This window comes from Nylanderia fulva, unplaced genomic scaffold, assembly GCF_048542155.1.
Source record: "Nylanderia fulva isolate GAGA-0341 unplaced genomic scaffold, ASM4854215v1 Scaffold2, whole genome shotgun sequence".
Classification (NCBI taxonomy): domain Eukaryota; kingdom Metazoa; phylum Arthropoda; class Insecta; order Hymenoptera; family Formicidae; genus Nylanderia; species Nylanderia fulva.
Window position 1 is genome coordinate 6,158,347 of NW_028190263.1, and position 22,037 is coordinate 6,180,383.

At 31.0% G+C, this 22,037-nt stretch overlaps 2 protein-coding genes across 4 annotated transcripts in view; one reads left to right on the plus strand and one right to left on the minus strand.

Moving 5' to 3' along the window:
- The window catches only part of LOC114942841 (uncharacterized), a 253,515-nt gene that overhangs the window by 203,063 nt on the left and 28,415 nt on the right, over positions 1–22,037 (minus strand). The window lies entirely within an intron of this gene.
- Positions 19,755–21,829, plus strand: LOC114942843 (retinol dehydrogenase 11-like). The gene is made up of 6 exons (XM_029318291.2): positions 19,755–19,974; positions 20,252–20,333; positions 20,564–20,868; positions 20,984–21,103; positions 21,305–21,521; positions 21,611–21,829. The coding sequence occupies exons 1-6, from the start codon at positions 19,857–19,859 to the stop codon at positions 21,756–21,758; spliced, it is 990 nt and encodes a 329-aa protein (XP_029174124.2). The 5' UTR covers positions 19,755–19,856; the 3' UTR covers positions 21,759–21,829.

The following is a 22,037-nucleotide window of genomic DNA, read 5'->3' on the forward strand; positions in this document are numbered from 1 at the left end:
TGGCCGATTCGCGCTAGAGCGTAGTCGTGATAAATACTAATTAACCCAATGTCGCGGTGTTACGCGAGATAAAGCGCGGCGTTTTTTGTCCTATTTTTTTGTTCTTTGTGGCTCTTTCCTTATGAAACTACGGCCGAAGAATCACGCAGAAGGATTTTGCGACGAAATTGTATGCATATAGTGTCGCAAGGAATAATGTAAAAATGTAGAATTTAAATCAGACCGTAACAAGATTCATGAGATTCAATCTACGAGGAAGAAATATTGCAGAACAAAAAGTGTGAAGGATAGAAGTGAAACTACATTTTTAGACACGAACAATATGCATTAATATGAAGCTACGCTCCTTTTATACATATCGTATAAATACGTTATTTCGTGATTAATCAAAATGTGAATTTTCGTAATTACGCGAATGTCTAATTACTTCTACTAACAAAATTGTTTTAACTCTCACGACTTTTATTGTATTAAAGCGTGATTTTATCTAACTGTTTCGTGGTCCTTTCAAGAGGTAAAGCTCGCGTTCTCTAATAAACGCAGTCGGAACAAGTGTGCAGCGAAGCGTACACTTGCAACATCCGTGCAATACTCAAGAGACGAGCACCACTTCGGAAAATTGCTAGCCCTTCTTAAACCGTCCTTTGTGGTCATCACTTCTTCTCTAATCTATTATTCTCGATACATAATTCATTATCGAAAAATCTTACGCGTTCATAGAAGCTGATTCTATTTAGCATAAGCAGTTTTAAATTTAATTATTTTTTGTGTACATCTATTATAATAGAAAGAAAATTTGCACGTTACTTGATAATTATTTTGTTGCTTCTCTTTTTAAATTAAATTAAGATTAATTTTAAATAATAAAAAAATTACAAATATATTTGTAATTTTTTTTCTTTAAAAGAAAGTAAAATTCTTTAAAGATAAATACATTAATTATTAATTTAGAAAATAGTTCACGTAGTTTTTATAAATATTTTTGTTAGCTCTACAAATTTATTTTAAACAATGTTATATGTTTCTAATGATTTTAACGGAATTTATACTAATAAACTTTGAGAGAGAAGAGCAAAGCTAACACTTCTTCCACTCTCGATCGTACTTGCTCGGTTGCGTCAAACTTCTGTTCGAAAGTTTCATTCTACAGAAACTGTCTAGAGACCAAGTCTTATCTTTCACGAAATCTCAGTGGTATACATTTTTCCATAGAGAATATTTCCATTGAGAACATGTGGTGTCATCATGAGGTTACAACACATGTTTCCATTTTGAAATTGCATTTTATACAATATATTATTACGCTTATATGTTTTCATACAAATACAACAGATGCATTCTTATTTATTGCGTCTTTATAAGCAATTTTCTAATATATGATCTCTCTAATTATTATCTAATATAGATATTATTTTCTGATACTAATATTTGAATATTTTTTATTAATTTTGAAACACACAGGACTCTTTTATTATTTTTTTTTAGGCAAATTAAATATTTCTTAATTTATTATATAAATTTTATATATTACATATTATTTTTAAAATCTTATGGACAAAGAAATTTAATTTTTTAGTACCAGGTATTTTACTTAAGCAAAAATATTCTGTGATTTAATAATAAAAAAAATATCTCTGATATTTGTCACTCTCTCAAGTTTCACATATCGATATTTCGCGATGGCCTCTGGATATTGTGAGCAATATAAACGTAAAAAGTAAGGCTTCCATATGTTGAAAAATGAAATTTTCGTGAAGAAACTTCAAATACACTGTGCGAGTCAGGATAGAATAGAAGACGCAATACGATACGATATTTTCTGTTGTATTAGTCATGTCATATTGACTCGCATGAACTCGAGAGGAGTTATTTTGCATGAAAAACATGGACAATACAGCTCTATCTAGCGTCGCATTGTTGTAAAGAATACATTCTGCGTTCGACTTTTTCATTTCTAACTTTGTCGTATTTTTTTTAATTATTTGAAACCGAATATAAAGAATTTCCGTTCGGGCTTTGATATATTTCCAGCTAATATCGTTCATTTTAATTTTTCCAAACAAATCGTCCAATCGAAGCATCTTCGAAAAGTTACGAGAGAACTTCTTTAGGAAAAAATTTGTAAAAGCTATATCGTGAAATGCTTGAAATATTGCTGAGAATGGGATGCAAGTGGTTTTTTCATAATTTTATGACTACTGAACGCGAGATATACGCGACAGCAAACCAAGACCGCTGCTCCGTGTTGTTTGCATTTTCCCTTAAAGGGTCGCCTCGAGTGCTATGTGGGTCAGGACTATTGCAGTGTGTGTACTTTGTTTGCCGCTTGTCGCAGCTGCACGCTCGCGTAATACACCGACAAGTGGTTGAGCTCCGCGGCAAGGAAACCGACCCGCTAAATTGGCACGACAAACATACCTGTCGCAACTTTACTCTAGTCTTTTGATAAAAATTCCCCACCTCTTTCTTTCTCTCTTCTTTTTTTGTCAAATTTTATTTTTAATAGTTGATAAATAATTTAAACACGCATATTCATGAAAGAACGCATAAGCTCTTTAAATTCACGACAATAAGAATAAAAAAATAAAAAATTGTTGGATTATTCTGTGACTTATACTTTTTGGAGAAAAAGAAATTTAATTAATAATTTGAGTTATACATACAAATATGTACATACACTGAAAAAAATTTATTAAATTCGAATAGATATTTATTTATAATACTGCCTAATCAATCATTTATTTGAAACTAATAATATTGATTTAATGTGAAAAATATTCGTTTTAAATAAAGGATTTATTAGGCAGTATTGAAGTAAATATTTATTAATTTTAATAATTTTTTTAGTGTAGTATTTGTAAAACTTTCTATTGTAAAACGTGACGAAACAGTATGATAGACCTGGCAGTTACAGTCTGCCGTATCTCTCTAACGCGACATATTTGTTATTTATCACATCTTCCGTTGCATGGCAGGCATATATTAGATTATGCATGCTGCATCTCGCGGACGCGTGAAACTGCATCAAAAAGTTTCGGTATATATTTAAATGCGTCTTATGCATCTTTACTTTGTTGTAGTCTGTAAAACTACAGTGATGAAAAATTCGTAAACTTTCGTTTTCGTGAGATGACAACGATATATTGTTACACGAAAGAATTAAATAGCGCATTGAAACTGACTAGAATATTTAATCTAACATGCAATTTTACTTCGCTTTATATTGAGTGCCGATCGATGAAAGGGAGAGCGCGTATAAAACCAGAGATCAATATATCTGAATAAAGAAATTGAGAGCACAGAACACAATGAGCAAAAATTACTCTTTCAGAGATAGATTCATTTTTATCTTTTCCAAATTAGAAAATAATATTCGTACCTTTATACATACACACTTTTTTTATCTGGCATAATAAAAGCATAATGAAATAATTACATATTAGAAAAGCAATTAGAGCTCTTTCTTTATCGCATATCCACTCATCTTGACTTCGCAAATCGTCGAAAACAAATTCTCGCACGTTCAGCTCGGATCACTGTCGGCAAACGATTGATATTGCGCGTTAATCTCTCTTGTTATTGGTGGCTCTCCTTGTCGATGGATGATGGTACGTTTAAGCACGTGAGAGAGAGAGAGAGAGAGAGAGAGAAAGAAAGAAAGAGAAAGAGAGAGACTATCTGACCATTCGAGTGGTTCTCGAAAGCGGCGAATTCGTCGACCAGGGCGTTAACGAGATTATTAACGCGCTCGCGTGTTCTCCAAAGAGTCGTCTCATCGTGTGAAATGATCTCGAAAGTATCCTCACCCTTTTCGAAGATGAAAACGCGGAGATTAAGGCGATCCGACTTCTTTCCATCGATCAAGGAGAAAAATGTCGCCACACCATATTATTTAAAACGAGATACAAATTAAATGAAAAATGTATTCATCATTCGTGATTGAATTCAAAAACAATATTATATATGTGACAAATATAAGTGCATGATTGCAAAATCACAAATTTTTTAAACATGTGTTAATGTAAAAGTAGAAATTACTCAATTAATATTTCTATTACGAATTTTCTTAATTATTTATTAAGTGTATTTTGATTATATTTTTGTTATTATATCTTTACATCAAATATTTTTATACAATAATTTTTTAATTTCACTTTCTGTTGATCTTCCTAAACGAACATATTTTTTTTCAATACAGAAAACGTTTTGGACACATATTTCTCATTGTTTGTACCAATACATTTAGATTAATCGGCGACATTCGGGTTCATGCGAACTTTCTTCCGTGACTGAATCGACGGAAATGATTTTTTCATGAGCGAAACAGACCGAAATCGGGACAGATGGTGGTGCACTGCGAACCGAGAGAAATGGAACGGAAAGCGGTAAATTGCATGGAAGTACATTCGGCGGATTGGATTAGCATTTTATACCAAAAGGTCTCATGTATGCGCATACGTCACCGGACGAGAGCACGCGCGTCCGTTCGCGACGTCGCTCGGGGTCGGATTGGTGAAAACGTGCGAATGGATATTGCTCGCGACACACGCAAAACGATGCCGATAGAAAACTCGAAACGAGTTTTCCCGCTGGAAATATACACCGGATGTTTTGCAAAAAAAAAAAAAAAGTCCGATCTAAAATTTATCGAGAAATTCGTAAATGAAAGCCGCGCGACCCTCCGTTTAGGTCCATGTTTGAAAAAGGGTATACTCTGTATACGTGCGAGTAATCTCGAACTTGCGGAACTTCGGACATCGTTCTTTCGCGTTAGAAAGAAACTTTTCTTCAGATTACGTACACACACAAGAAGTCGAAAAACGGGTTTCGGTGGAAGCTGCTCCTAACTCCAAATTGGCTGGTGTGTCGCGTGTGTAAAAAGATTTTTACCGTCCGCGCCATAAGTGCGCTCTCGTGTGTCTCGGTTTGAAATGAGAAAGGCGAATTTGCGCTCCTCAGATGCTCCCTTAAATGCCAAACTGCACTTGCGATATACTTTACGTGGAAAATAACTCTGCATCCCACTTTCGTCATCAAAACTCGATTGATAATTTTATTTTATAGTGGAAGTCTCTTTATTTCTTTGTTTTTATTCTTCTCATTTTGCTCTCATATATTGCATTTATTACTTAATTTATTTTCTTTTATTTGCTGTATGCAGATTAATAGAAAATTGAAATAAAATTTAATTTTTATGTTATTGGATTGATATATTTTGTTTATGAAAAAAATGTTATATTAAAAATACAATTAATATTTATATATTTTCTAGCCATATTTTTGATTATATTTTCATAGAATTATTACTTCTTGAATCTGAATTGTTAAAATATAAAAAATATATCGTTTTCATAATATTGAATTATTCCTAATTTCAGTAAATTTACTTGATAAAGAATAAAGTAGGATCGATTCCATTACACAGTCAGTAGACAATCTAGTCCATAGTGCATTAACTTACTTTACCGTACGAGTTTCGATCAATTTTATGGATTGGTCGGCATAGATACATACGTGCCACAATAAGGCCGCTTGTCTGATAGTTTAGAAGAAGACGAAATAACGAATTAATGTGAAAAACATTGGCATACTTTTATGTATGCAATATGTAAAACAATGTCGTAAATTGCAATAAAAACGAAAGTTATTTTTGCAAATCATCTAAAGATATAATCGTTTGTAACGCATGTGTATATTGGATCGGAATTAATTAGTATATAAAAATTAGTTTCTCAACATTCGAAAAAATTAAATTTCTATATGTCATTTTATTGCATATTGTTTGCATATTTGTTTGCCGTTTTTGAATTTTTATTTGCACACATCTAGAAAATTATTAACAAAAAAACTTGTAGTTATTATTTTTCTAGATGACTTTTCTAGGTATACAAATAAAAATTTAAAAATAATAAACAAATTTGCAAACAATATGCAATTAAATGGTATACAGAAATTTAATTTTTTCAAATATTAGAGGGTTTACTTCACCATAGGTTTAATATGCAAGGTATTTTAGAATTCAAAGAAATAGAATTAATTTTTTTATCACAATTAACCGATTAGAGTATGCATATGTGCGTATCACAACTTTACAAATTTTAATATTGGACAGCCACATAATCAAGTTTCAAAGTGTTAAAGTAAAATCTCAGTAAATTCACTTGATAAAGAATAAAGTAGGATCGATTCCATTACACAGTCAGTAGACAATCAGCCCCATAGTGCATTAACTTTACTTTACCGTACGAGTTTCGGTCAATTTTATGGATTGGTCGGCATAGATACGTGCCACAATAAGGCCGCTTGTCTCGAATCCCGCAGCTCGATTCACCTATAATTCATGGCCGATAGACTGAGCTGGAGCGCATTCGTTCTCGTTTTTCGTATGTCCGATGCAAAGGCGCTGTTCTAGATCAAACTGGTTTCAAGAGATACTCTTTCTCGCTCTTTTCCACGTCTCGTTCTCTCCTTTCTCTCTCTGTCGTTGGTAGGAAGAGGCTTGAAGATACAAAGAGAAAACCGCAGGATCAGCAAAGGAAGAGAGAAACGAAATAGGGAGCGAGGACAAGAAGAAGGATGGAGAGAATGACGAACATCCAACTCGACATTATACGAGATCTCCTCTCCATCTTCTTTCGGTACTTTTTATCCCCCTTTATTCCGTCTGCTTCTTATCATGCCGTCGTTGCTTCTCTTCGCGTCGTCTCGCGAGGAATCTCGTCGTATCGTATCGACTACCACCTCGAAACGGCTATACATGGATAAAAGCGTTTCTCGGAATACCTTCAAAACTTTACTCAGGAACTTAGGACTTCGATGATCTTTTGGGGAAGACCAAAGATCCGTAAAACGTCACTATGCGACACTTCTGTCGACTTTTGCGTGATATTTCTCATTTTGGAATCTTCAGGAAAGCCTATAAAACTGTCTTCTTTTTTTTCAAAAGCGACTCCTTGACTTTGTTGAGCATTTTTGACGATTTACAAAATATCTTTAGAGAGAGACCCATACAAATTCATCTCATGCGTAATTACTGCAAGTTAAATTTACATCACGAAAGACAAACACGCGTACAATGAGAGAAGTTCTAGACATCATAGTATTGTGCTTTGATGATTTGAAAATTAGCTAAATAAAGATGAAATAAAAATATGTAAATTCATCTTAGATAAGATATGAAGATAATTTGGTTTCAAATATATCTCGATAAAAGAAAAAATTATATAGCGATTCATCTAGATATATTAATTTCCAAGATAATAATTTTTAAAACTGCTTATGTAAACGCAGTTATTTAAAAAAATATAAATTATAAAAAGGATGTAAAAATATATGTATTCATATTTTTATTTAAAAATTTTTATCGCTTACTGCTTAAGTAGTACTATATTTAAGTATTTTTATGTGCTATGATTCAAAATTATCTGAAAATTATTCTAAATAATTTAATAAAGATAATACTTTTTTCATCTAAGATGCAGATATAGATAATACATATTTTTTTTATCTATACATAAAGATAATATGACGCCAAAGTTTCATCTGGATGATCATCTATATAATTTTATTTAGATAACACCAAACACTAATCATAGAGAATATCCGCGTGCGTGGTCAGATTCATATAAAGGAGATGACCAATCCAATGAGGTATTATGTAGAGTGTACATATAGAGAGAATCCAGGATTATTGCACGTTCGTATCACATAGATATCCATTTGGTTCTGCTAACAATAAGAGGGTCGTAAAGAAATTCGCGAGACGTGGAAGCCGCTGCTGTCGGAGGAAAAGCACGTTCAACGAGTAACTGTATATCAGGTGGATAATAAAGTTTTCGCAAGCTTTTCGAGATTTGCAAATAGATGGTTCGGTCTTGCGCGAAATTCAGGTTGCCACGTCGATCGAGACAATGAGCGACGGCGATGAACGAGACAAGAATCGTTGTTCTTCTCGCGAAAACTTGAGAATGCAAATGCGTTTTGCTAAAACGTGGTACGATATTGCGCTTCGAATGACGACGACCTCAAAAGATTTGCATCCCGGTAAAATAAGGCTCGAAAAGTTACCCTGTAAATCACAGTAATAGTATATGTATTGTGCAAAACGCGAGACAAACAATTTACTTGAATAGTAACCAAGTTGTATTTGAGGAATAAAAAATATTTTTGGTCGCGAAAAAATTATTAGGTAAAAGTTGGAAAAGGATATTTACAGCAGATAAAAAATAGTTTAATGCAATTATAAATTAATACTATTTTCGAAATATAATTTGAAAAAAATGCAATTAATATGAATTAAAGAGGGTGATGAATTTATGTCAAACACATTAAATTTATATCTTTAGACATTTCGATTAATTAGCAATTCACATAATTAGTATCTGTTTGAAACAGACTTCTGCATCAAATATCATTATCAAAATAATGCATAAAAATTAATTAGAGATAATATTGATAGAGACTGTATACAATTTTGCAAAGACGGAACTATATATTTGCAATATCTTGCATACATTTATTACGAGCGCACGACAGATAATCAAGTCTGACCTTATGCTGGCCATAAACACAGGCACCAACACAAATGCGTGGCTTATTACATGCAGAACGCAGATATAGATCTATGTTAACCCGCGTCTCGTAGATTAAAGATCAAAGGACGTATAAGGTCTGATGATGAGATATTACAGTGATTATGTACAGTGATGTATTTTCCTCTTCCTCCATCGCGAAAATAACTTTTTATATATAAATACATTTTATATAATTACATTTTGTAACTTTAGGTTTGGCAAATAAATATATAATAATTAATGATTAACTCTTTAATAAGTAAAAAAACATTAAACTGAAGAGCTTTGAAAAATATAATCAAATGCACCTTTAAATGATTTAAGAAAATCGATTTAGGCGATAATATTAAATGTTCAATATTTAATTAAAATTAAATGTTACGAAACACAAAAAATTCGCGAAAAAGACTGCTCAGGCAGAACGTTATATTACGCATAATTAGAGCTTGACTCATTTGCATTTATATCACGTGAATATAAAATTCAAAAACGAACAACCTTGCTGAATCTTGTCTTTGCATGATCACATTTAATATTATTCATCCTTATTCATCTTTACAATATTCCATTTTTGTTCCTAAGCGTTTCAATTGCATTTTTCATTCTTAATTGCATCTTTCATTATTGAAATTCATCAAGAATCACCCAATAAACAATTGCATTAGCATTTTACGCTTATACATAATGCGCGTGTATGCATAACAGTGAGAGGAAAAGAGAGAGAAACTCAACCTTATTTCAAGTGTAAACACTATTTGACCACATTGATCCAAGTACGTGCATGTAAATCCACTAAACCCTTTACTAGAACTTCCTCGTAGAGAATGCTGGTGGAAGATCGCAAGGAGTATATGAGATAGATAGGGAAAAGGCAGTGCTAAAGAGAGAGAGAGAGAGAGGACGTTGTAGAAATTACCAGGCAGAACGCAATATCCTAGCACCTCTTCACGTTCGTGTTCCTCTGTGCGATCCACCTTCCTGTTTTCTCTCCACCTCCGGGAACTTCAACGGGACGTCACCACCTAGCATCTCCCTAAGGCTACATAATATCCTCCCTCGAATTGGTCCCTTCAACCACCGGCAAAACGCCGACCTGCCTTCCGACCTGGAGCTTTTACGACGTCGATATCTCGAAAAATCGCCGGTGAGACAGTCGGGTGCGAGATACATGCATTTGTAATAATCTATCATTGTGTATAATACAAACGTGAATGCTTTTAAAAATGTATAGGGTAATGAGAAATATATATACAGGGTGGAAAAGTTTTTAATGTCAGATTCCTGGTATCATTTGGAGACGATTTTTCTTTAGTGAAAATGTTGAGGGAGGCCATCATTTTTAGCATGTTCCCAATTTTTATTATTATATATCTTTATAACTAAGCTTAATATTAAAATTCTATTAAAGCAAACTCTACCTAAAATTAACTGAAGAGAATGTAGAGTTCTCTTAATATTTAATTTCCATAAAGCTTAATTTCCAAAAAAGCTTTTGTTTTCAACTAATACTTATAATTCGGAAACTATTGGTATCTCATTTTCGCTGAGGAAAAATCGACTCCGAATGATACCAGGAATCTGTCATTAAAAACTTTTCTTTATTATATATATAGATGCACAATATATTGAGAAACGTCAATAATTTAAAAAAAAATCGTAAACTTATATCACAATAAAACAATGAAATTTTTACGTAAATGCAAAATACTTGATATGGAAAATTTGATATGTGTACGTCTGTATATTTTTCAAATATTCTGTAAACATTTTTATCCGACCGCCGTACACGGCAATATATAATAGATAACTGCGTTTTAGTACATTTCACTCATTTTGCGAACGCAAAATATCGCTTCGAAAGAGAATTACATTTTTTTTTATCATTGGATCTATCCATCTCACATCCCTTTCTTTCCCTCTCGATGCAACTCTCGCGTGCACAAGTGCATCAGTATAGTACTCGCGGCAAAATACACACTCGCAGTGATCTCGAATGTCGGTGTAGTCGACGTCGTCTATGTGTGTGTGCACACGTGAGATTTATGACAATAATAAACTATTCGGAACTGATACAAGCCGACGATGGCCGTTTGTATAATACTTTCATGAATCGCGCTGCTCTCGCCTCTATCGGTGATCGAGCAATTTATAGGCGGAATACATATTTCGCGTTTGCGGACGACTCGTATACGCGTAAACTCTCGTCAGGTCAGATTCTCCAGGTCTCTGTGGCAGAAATCGATACGTCGCTGGGGATACGCGAGAAGCTTGCGTAACGAGAGGCAGCTTCGGGGATCGAGCGAGAGGTCTTAATAATTGCGTATCGATGCGCATCGATGCGATGTGCATCGGAAATCTGTCGGGGAAGTCGCGTCGTGTGTCTAATTAGATGCAAATAGGAATTATTAACTTTCCAACGCGTCAGACTTACGAAAGTACACAAATGTACAGAGTCCTCTTATTTTAGTTTCTTTTGTCTAGGTCGAGGTAAATATGCGGTTAACACAAGTTAATTATAACGGGTAATTTAATTTTAATCTTCTCGTGTATGTATATATATTATACTTCATACTTTCCTACATTTTTTATACGTTTAAAATGTAATTTTAATTTTTGAAATTACGAACAAAAATTAAAATGCACACACGCAGAATAAGATATTTAGAACATATTCTTCGAATAATTTTAGAATTAATATACTTTAACAAATTATATTGAAAATATAATACATTGTCTGTCACTCGAGATAAAAATTATAGAGAAAAGAGATTCGTTTGCATATGAAATTATATCAGTCAAAACTCGTCACACTATTTTTCGTTAAAATCGACTTTCTTGTCTTCTTTTTACGCGAAATTGCAGTATTACAAGCCCTCTCATATAACTTCGAGCAACAACGCGATGCCAGGACGTTTTACCTTTCCGCCAGTTGCAGCACGATGCGCAAGGATAGTTGCAGCATCCGCAGCATCTTCGGTCTAATGCTAAAGTACTCGACTGCTCTTTGACCTGGCGTCCAACGTAAATTAACCCTCGGTCAAAGAAACCAGTAAAGTACACCGAGTCAACGCTCGTTACACGATAACGCTCTTTTATATTTCGGGAAATAGTTTTTTAGGTCTCCCTCTCTCTCTTTCTTATAGCATGCATGTAAGTCAATAAAAAATCCTCTTCTTCTACAACTTTATTAAATGTCCATTAAAAAATACAGCATATGCATGAACACGTAAATTTGTTATACACATATCAAATTATATTCCCATAATATTAAGATAATATTAACAAATATTAAATAAATTCGTCAAGAGAGCCACTTTATATGATAAATCAAGTCAATAAAAAATCCTCTTCTTCTACAACTTTATTAAATGTCCATTAAAAAATACAGCATATGCATGAACACGTAAATTCGTTACACACATATCAAATTATATTCCCATAATATTAAGATAATATTAACAAATATTAAATTCGTCAAGAGAGCCACTTTATATGAATCCAATGCAAAAATTCGTGAATGAAGCAAACAATCTATTGCCGTACTGTGTAAGAACGAAATTAACGAGATTCGCGAAAAAACGACACATTTTTTGCAGCAATATACAGAGACGATCGTCCACCTTTCGTTTCCGCGTCCTCGACACCCCGTTTTTTTTTTCTCTCCCTCGCCGGTGTTATTCTTTGACTCGCGTCATTGAAAGTCGACAATCGATGGATGAGCCGCACCACCGATGCGTGTACGTTATGCGACACGCACTTGCTGTGCGTGGCATGAGAGAGCACTCGGGCATGGCATCGCCACCTTCGCACCGAGCGAGAGAGAGAGAGACAGTCCCTGACATCCCTTTGTGCGTTCGAGTAGATTTCTAAATAGCGTAGCGCTCGTCGTGTATAAAGGGCTTTCTCGCTCGAGACGAGAGAGCCCGTTCTTCTTCGCGCGAGAGACTAACAGAACGGGAGACACCGAAATTCAATAGAATTCTTTGTTATATTATTGACGATTAACAACTCGCATAAATCCTCCTTTGTCGAGCTATAGAGACAATCCAACATGATGTTCTCGTATAATCGGATTACGGACAGTTCGTTCTTTTCATTCTTTCCATATGTCCAGTGTTTGCTGTCATCTAAATAAAATTATCTAGATGAAACTTTGGCGTCATCTTAGCTTTATGTAGATAATAAAAATATGTATTATCTGCATCTTAGATGAAAAAAATTATATCTTTAATCTTTATTAAGATTATCTAGAATAATTTTTAGATCATTTTGGTTTAGAATCATAGTACATAAAAATATTTAAATAGTAGAACTTAAGCAGTAAGCGATAAGAATTTATAAATAAAAATATGAATACATATATTTTTATACCCCTTTTATAATTTACATTTTTTTAAATAATTGCGTTTACATAAGTAGTGTCTTAAAAATTATTATCCAGAAAATTATCTAGATGAATCGCCATATAATTTTATTTTTTATCTAAATATATTTAAAACAAAATCATCTGCATCTTATCAAAAATGAATTTACATATTTTTATCTTATCTTTATCTTGTTAATTTTAAAATCATCTAAGCACAACACTGCATATATCGCACATAAATCATCAACTAAAATTGAAATAAAATTGATTAATTTTTCGTGAAACTATAATTATTGTTGCGTCACTTATGATTCCAGACGGCGGTAAAAATTTATCAAAAGTATAATAGACAGTGCCTGATTAATTCAGGGTATTTTTAATAACAACATAATTTTTTATCGTAATTTAATATAATATTTGCGATTGAAGGACAACAATCTTAGATATGGAAAATTCTTGATCTTAAAAAAAAGCAAAGATATCGCGTAAAAGGCAAATAATATTTCAACGAGAGCATAACGCAGTGAAATGTATGAAGTCTCTCTTGCAGTAGTGCTCGTAAATTTTGCACACCTGTTTACTTCAGTCTTGGAAATATCTCCGCATAGTCAAGAATTCTTTCACGCCTGAAAGAAAATCGGTACTTGACCTTAGAACGCTAACGAACTCCGTTTATATATAATACATATTACTATTTTTAGCTGCATTGCCGCCGTTTATTGTTACTATAATGAATTAAAAGGGATAATCGAGTAGCACAAATTGCTAGTAATTCAATCGAAAATTATTTCTGTCCAAGATTAGATCCGCGTTGGGCTTGTACAGCTTGTTTATTTCGAGTTTATATTTAATATATAAGGCCTTTATATTCCTAATGTAAAATTTTAATTAATAAGAGTTCTATTTTATGTCACTTTTATTCCCCTACAAATATTTATAAATTTTGCATGTTAATTAAAATCTCTCTCGTTTAGCTCTCTTCCTCTTTCTCTATATATTTATCTATCTATATCTATATATCTACCATGCACTATTTTATATATTTTCTTATAAGCATTTTTATATTTTCATGCATCCTTACTTCATATCATCTTAATTATCTCTGCTCAACAAAATTTAGAATGGAATAAATTATATTGCAATTATATGTTAGGATTATCGATTACCGTAAATGATCAGACATATCAATGATGCATATAATTAGGAAATAATATGCCGGAATCTCACATGACAATTATCTCGTATCCCGCAGCGTATCATCTGGTTGGCACATGTACCGCGTTCACTAACACACAGTAAGACGTACGTATACATTTGCACGAGGGTCACTTGCATACGTGTATTGGTATTCACGCGCATTCACCTTCCAATGTCCTCGATTACATTTGTAGCTAGCCTACATTTCACTTCTTCGTGTATCATCGTGAAACATTGCACGCTGAAATGGGTCACTGCTAAATACAGCGTCTTTCTGCTATCACCCTCTCGCGAAAATTCATCATACACACATATACGATTTAATCTGGTTATTATTCAGATAAACCTCATGCATTCGGATAGAGAAACGATAAAATTGTAATTTAAGAGATTTAATTAATCCTGCTACAAAATGGTGAATGTAATTACATATTTTTATTTGTAACAGAAAAGTTCATTTAATTGCATAATAATGTCTAGCATTAAAACAAGGCGTCATTTATGAAATATTAAATATCTTTAATAATGTTTTAAGATGTAATTTTTTAATGTAGGGAAAAAACGGAAATTTTAGGTTAAATTAAATTTTTTGCTGTAAAGTATAAAATATATATTTCATATATTAAGGAATCGAAAATGGAAACTAATTTAATATTTTTATTATTTTTCATTATACATGTTATTTTATATAAAATAAAAATAGTAATTAGCTCTGTTGAACTTAATGATTGTAAACAAAAAAGGGCTATACGAGCTATATTAAACAAAATGCAGTTGTCAGATGGTATTAATAAAATTCATTTAAAACGAGAAAATAAATACATAAGAAATAAACATATATGCGAACGTTTCGGCTGACATTTCAAGCCTTCTTCAGCGCAATACAAATATTTTAATTATAAATTGAATTGTAATATTAAACATTAAAAACGGTAATTAACAAAATCAAGATAATAAATATATAAAGTCAGTTTTTTGTCTCATTACATATGTAAAACGAGAAAATAAATACATAAGAAATAAACATATATGCGAACGTTTCGGCTGACATTTCAAGCCTTCTTCAGCGCAATACAAATATTTTAATTATAAATTGAATTGTAATATTAAACATTAAAAACGGTAATTAACAAAGTCAAGATAATAAATATATAAAGTCAGTTTTTTGTCTCATTACATATGTAAAACGAGAAAATAAATACATAAGAAATAAACATATATGCGAAAAAACTGACTTTATATATTTATTATCTTGACTTTGTTAATTACCGTTTTTAATGTTTAATATTACAATTCAGTTTATAGTTAAAATATTTGTATTGCGCTGAAGAAGGCTTGAAATGTTAGCCGAAACGTTTGCATATATGTTTATTTCTTATGTATTTATTTTCTCGTTTTAAATGAATTTTATTAATACCATCTGACAACTGCATTTTGTTTAATATAGCTCTTATAGCCCTTTTTTGTTTACAATCATTATTTTATATACTTGTAAAAATTGTATTCTACACATATTAATTTATACATAACAATCTTCTACACAATTTATTAGAGACGGAAACATTTATTGTACATTTAAATAACATTTTATAGCATCTATAATGAATTATATCATTTTTATTGTGAATTTCACTAATAGTCGATACTCTACATAATATTATGGACATACATGTACATATATGCCATAGTCTCGCATTGCAGTGGCCTATTTAATGCAAGTTACATATTTACGCATGTGCATCAATCTGGTCATACGTCTGCATGTAAAACTGTGTGTAAAGCTAATGATGTGTGTATGCGTGTTTTTCATCGCATTTCATTCATCCGCAGCGCAGAGTATTGAAAAAATAAATCATCATAATACTCTCTTTTTTATATCAGATTTTACTTTTAATAAGAATAAAAAATTCTAAAAAGAGAGAGAAAGAGAGAGAGAGAATATATTATATTAATTTGCATAATTAAATATATATATATATTTTATTTAATATACAATATATTTCATATAAAATATATAAATACATTGAAATATCTTCTAATTTATGAGTGATAGTACATAATACACTGGTCAAAAAAATTATCGCAACACGCAATTAATATCAAAATTTCGCGTAAATATAAATAAGCGTATCTCCGCGAAAAATTATCGTATTTGAAAAAAATTTTTTTTTGTTTTAAAGGGTGAAGTTTCTACTTTAAGAAACTTTCGTTCAATTTTGATTTTATCCTCTCCCCCTCTCTCCACCTCTTTAAAAAATAAGGTGTTTTTTTTAAATTGCAAAATTTGGCGAATTCTACGGGGTAAAATAAATTTTTTTGCAAATCTTATCCTAATTTTTATAAAATAAGGATTTTTTCCTACAAATTAAAAAAAAATTTTGACAAAAAAAACACCTTACTTTTTAAAGGGATGGAGAAAGGGGGAGAGGATGAAATCAAAATCGAATGAAAGTTTCTTAAAGTAGAGACTTCACCCTTTAAAACAAAAAAAAATTTTTCAAATACGATAATTTTTTGCGGAGATACGCTTATTTGAATTTACGCGAAATTTTGATATTAATTGCGTGTTGTAATAATTTTTTTGACCAGTGTATATATATTGTGCAGAATAATTCGCGATTTTTTACGAAACCTTGAGCATATATAGCGATACTGCTTCGTATGTTTACTCGAGTTTGCACGTGGCTTTATACGAACGGTATGCTATGTAAGTGTGCATGGACATCGGCAATCCGAAGTTGGTTCAGGCGCGCACGTGTTCTCATCGAGTCCCCTCCATCACATAAATTTACGAGCTGTTTGATGCAATTTACGAAGAGTGTATGACCCGACATCTCGAGGGTTTGTGTCATCCAATGAATTTTGCGTTAAATCGATCGTAAAACGCCTAGCTGTTGTAATCGCATGCATTTCATCTGGAATATTGCATCGATTTTTCATATCGTCAACAAATACTCAGCACGAATGAATCTCGTCATCGGAGAGTGCTGCGATTAATTTTTTTTTTTTAAAGAAGAAAAATTCTGATAAATTGTTCTTAAAATTTGCACTTTGAGATTTCTTTCTGTGTTTTCTCGCAAATTCTTATGATACGTTATCTCTAGGATAGTGATATAATTTATACAAAGAACGTTCGACAACTCAAAAATTTAAAAAAATCTGAAACTTGGCATAATTTTAGAGTAATAGTAATATATCCTAATAACAAAACCATTTTTTGTGCTAAAAAACGAGTTAAGGGTGCAACCAATCATTAGAAAATCTGTTTTCGAAGCGAATATTATCGTGACGAATAGAGATATAAAAGATTTAAATGTTCAAACAAAAGTTTTATGGCTTTCAATGTATTTACAAAATGGCGTATTTGGATTTTTAGAAAATGATAAAATTTTTTTAAATATCCACACTACTCAATATTTTTTTATATTTTGAAAAAAAATTTTAAATTATATATATTTTAAAGCTTATGTGTTACACCAAAGTCAACCATGTATAATAAAGTTATGTTGCGGAAATTAATTCTTGAGAAATAAAATAAAGACGCACGCTATCTGCCTACTACACTTATTTATTTACTCACAGAAAACAGTATCCTTGAGAGAATGCAAATATGCCTTGATTCAAGTATATTTTATCCTTATAATAGCGCCAAATATAAATAATTTTGGATAAAGGATAATTTATCCTTAAAACAAAGTGCAAAATATTCTTGGTTGAAGCTGAAATTTACTTATAAATATTGCAAGAACAAGTGACAAGTGTGCATTAGATATAAGCGGTACTTTCAAATATATATAATAATTCTTAGTTCAAATGTGACTAAGTTTGTTTTTACCATATGCAATTTTTAAAACAAAAATATATCTTAAGGATAAAATATACTTTACACAAACTTATTTATTATTAAGCAAATGAAAATTTGTGATTACAAAGAGCATTCTATGCTTAAATCAATTAAATAGCGTTCAAGAATAAAAATATACTTGAATCAAGGATTCCTTTTTTTCTGTGCTGTTTCATAACGACTATCTGTTTTTCCTCTTTCCTTCGTAAGTTCTCGCAATACATATTAAAGATACTAAATATTAATCTGTTTTTTCTGTTTCCTTTGTAAGTTCTCACAATACATATTAAAGATGCTAAATATCAATAATTATAGTCTAGTTGTATAAATATAATATTTCAATACTACATATATTTACATACATTATACTACTTTTATACGTTGTACATAGTGCGAAAGATATTTTTCTTTTCAACATTTTCTTAACAATATCATTATTATAACAATTATATAGAATAAATAATATTCCAATATTACAGACGTTTATTCTATATTTATATTATTATTATATAATACATGTATATGTAGTATAGAAGTATTATGTAACTAGACTATAAATATTATTAATTATTATTTATTAAATATTATTTAGTATCTCTAATATGTATTGTGAGAATTCATGAAGGAAAGAGGAAAAATGATAAGTTATGAAACCGTGAACAAAAAAGTGTATCAGGCAGACAGCGTGCATCTTTACTTTATTTTTCAAGAATTAATTTCCGCAACATAACTTTATTATACATGATTGAATTTGGCGTAACACATAAGCTTTAAAATATAAATAATTTAAAATTTTTTCAAAATATAAAAAAATATTAAGTGGGGTAAGGGTATTTTGAAAAATTTTATCATATATTAAAAATCCAAGTACGCCATTGTAAAATACATTTGAAGCTATAAAACTTTTGTTTAAACATGAAATCTTTTATATTGCTATTTGTTTCGATGATATTTGTTTCAGATGTAAAAATCGACTTTTTAGTGGTTGGTTTAATCCCTAAATCCGTTTTTTAGCACCAACAAAAATGATTTCGTTATTAAGACCTATTACTCTAAAATTATGCAAGTTTCAGATTTTTTAAATTTTTGACTTGTCGAACGTTCCTTGTTAGTTGTAATGGACTCATGTGTGCATACTCGGTTTCATGAAAAATATTGATTTTTTTATAAATAATATGTACATTTTGCACTTACAAGTAATGACATGGAATAACTAAACATCGATTAATCTGTTTAATCAACCAACAATTTGTTAATGATTAAGCAATTTTTGTCGAGGATTTTCGCACGTACGATTATACAGACAAACACTCGATTAACAACAGCGCTACGAAATGCACTTATATAAGGCTCTAATTGCTTATAGGTATAAAAATACTCTCATTGCTTACGCATTAAAAAAGAAAAACGTAAGCAATATTGGTGATATATTTTATTTATTCACAGTTTTAATAATTTTACAATAATAATTGATCAAAAAGTCAGTCGAGCTGACATTTTAATTTTTACTCGATGTCAAGTTCATAAGTATGCGCTCTTTCATAATGATTAATTGTTTTTTATTCGTCCAAACTATCGATTAATAAAATGTCGATAGTGTCCAGCGTTGTAAAATATATATTTTAAAATATTTTAACATATTTTTATCTATGCGGAGCAAAAATTAATAACAAATGTAGAAATAAAAAATTGAACAATTTGTTGTACTGCGCAGATTCATTGCGTAACTGTCACTTGACGTAAGCGCAGTATACATATAAGAGAGCTCCTTTTTCGTGCTTACATTTTACAGTCGAAGATAGAGTGTGTTGCGTGGAACTAAGTGAGTGAATGGAACATATATAACAGTATATTAATAACAAAAAAACACCAGAAAATGTGGTTGTTTAAGGAAATGTGTACAAGTGTAGTGCGTCTTGATGGCAAAACTGTAGTGATAACTGGAGCAAATAGCGGTATTGGTAAGGAAACTGCCAGAGATTTTTATGGAAGAGGTAAATATCATAAACGATATTAATTATACATAAATAAAATATTTTTTATTTGTCCTACAACTTTCAAATTATATAAAGTGAGAATTATAATTAGACAAGATTTTAGAATCATAATATAGAATACATTATATAGAATTTTAATATAGAAAAGTAAATTTTTTAATGTATAATATAAATAAAATATAATTTTTTCGGTTGTTTCGAATATTTATTTTAATTATAACGAAAGTTTTCTAAATAAATATTCAATCGTAATTGAATATATGCGCACATTTAGGCGCTAGAGTAATTATGCTCTGCAGAAATTTGGAACAGGCAAACGAAGCAATTGAAGATATAAAAAATAATCCACCTTCAAGGTAAATATGTCATATATAAAAATATGTCATAAGAATTAATTAAATTAGCGGTAATTATTTATTTTAGGGTCTGTATTAATTATAAATTATTTACAAATTAAAATGAGATCTTTCTTCTTTTTCTTGTTTTACTTTTTTTGTTTTTTATATAAAAAATTTATATTTATTTTAATAAAACTTTCGCGCAATGAAGAAGATAATATAAGGAAACTATCTTTTGTATTTTTTAGAATTAATAAGGACAAATATCAAAGTAATGCAGGCCAGCTTGTGACTTATTCCCTTGATCTATCGAGTTTGGAAAACGTGAGAGAGTGCGCTAAAAATTTACTGATGAAAGAAGCATTCATTCACATACTTGTAAACAATGCCGGTGTGGCTATGCTTCCATATGAAAAAACGAAGGATGGAATTGAGATGACGTTTCAAGTAAATTATCTTGGACATTTTCTTTTGACACTTTTATTGCTGCCAAAAATGCAATTGTCTTTTCCTAGCTGCAGAATAGTCAATGTATCATCATTTTCTTACATGTGTATGTAACAATATCGACATCAGTGTGTAGCATTTACAAAAAAAATAAGAATATTGTTAATTAAACTGTGTTTATTAATTTTAAACATACTTATAAGAGAAACGTTCTATTGCAGTTGGCGATATATATTTTGATGATATTAATCAGGAAAACTCGTATACATCTTATAGAGGTTATTTCCAAAGTAAATTGGCAAATATATTGTTTACGAAGGAACTCGCTCATCGATTGAAAAGTAATACTAAAAAGAGATATATCTTTTGTAATAATTCGCAAACGGTTATTCTTTTTCTTGTGTGTGTTTTCTTGTGTGTTAACTGTGTAATTATATTAATAATTTTATAAAAGAAAATAGTAAAACGAATGAATTAAATAGATAGATAGATATAGAATAAATTAAATAAAAATTAAATAAATAAAATATTTTAATTTACAGAAGCAGATATTCATGGGATAAACGTATATTCTTTGCATCCTGGTTTGATACCGACAAAAATAACACGGAATTTTAGTAACACCTTATTTCCAGGTGCAACTTTTATTTATAATTGTTTGACATGGCTATTGTTTAAGTCTCCCGAAGAAGGAGCACAAACAACGATATATTGTTCAGTCGATGAAAAAACGGCTAATGAAACTGGACTTTATTATTCGTAAGGACATACTATTTATTATAATGTATAAGTTATTTATAATATGTTAGATAAGCTTTCTTTGTTTTTTTTCTTTCTTTATTATATAGAGATTGCAATGTCAACATTCCACGATGGAGAGCAAGAGATGATCAATACGCTAAAAACTTATGGGATATATCCTGCAAGCTTCTGCATTTAGAGCCAGAAGAAAATTTGAATACATTTTTGCAAACCGTTTCACGTCAAATGTTGTAAAGAAATATCTCTAAAAACTCACCTTTAAAAAAAGGTAAAAAAGGCGACCAGTTAAGGGCAAGCCATTAACAAAAATTATTTATTGCAAACCCATGTAGAATCCTATATTGCAAACCCATGTAGAATCCTAGGCAAAATTAACCATTGCAAACCCATGTAGAATCGTACCCATTGCAAACCTATGTGGAATCCTATGAAAAATTAACCATTGCAAACCCATGTAGAATCCTATGAAAAATTAACCATTGCAAACCCATGTAGAATTGTATTAAAAATTAT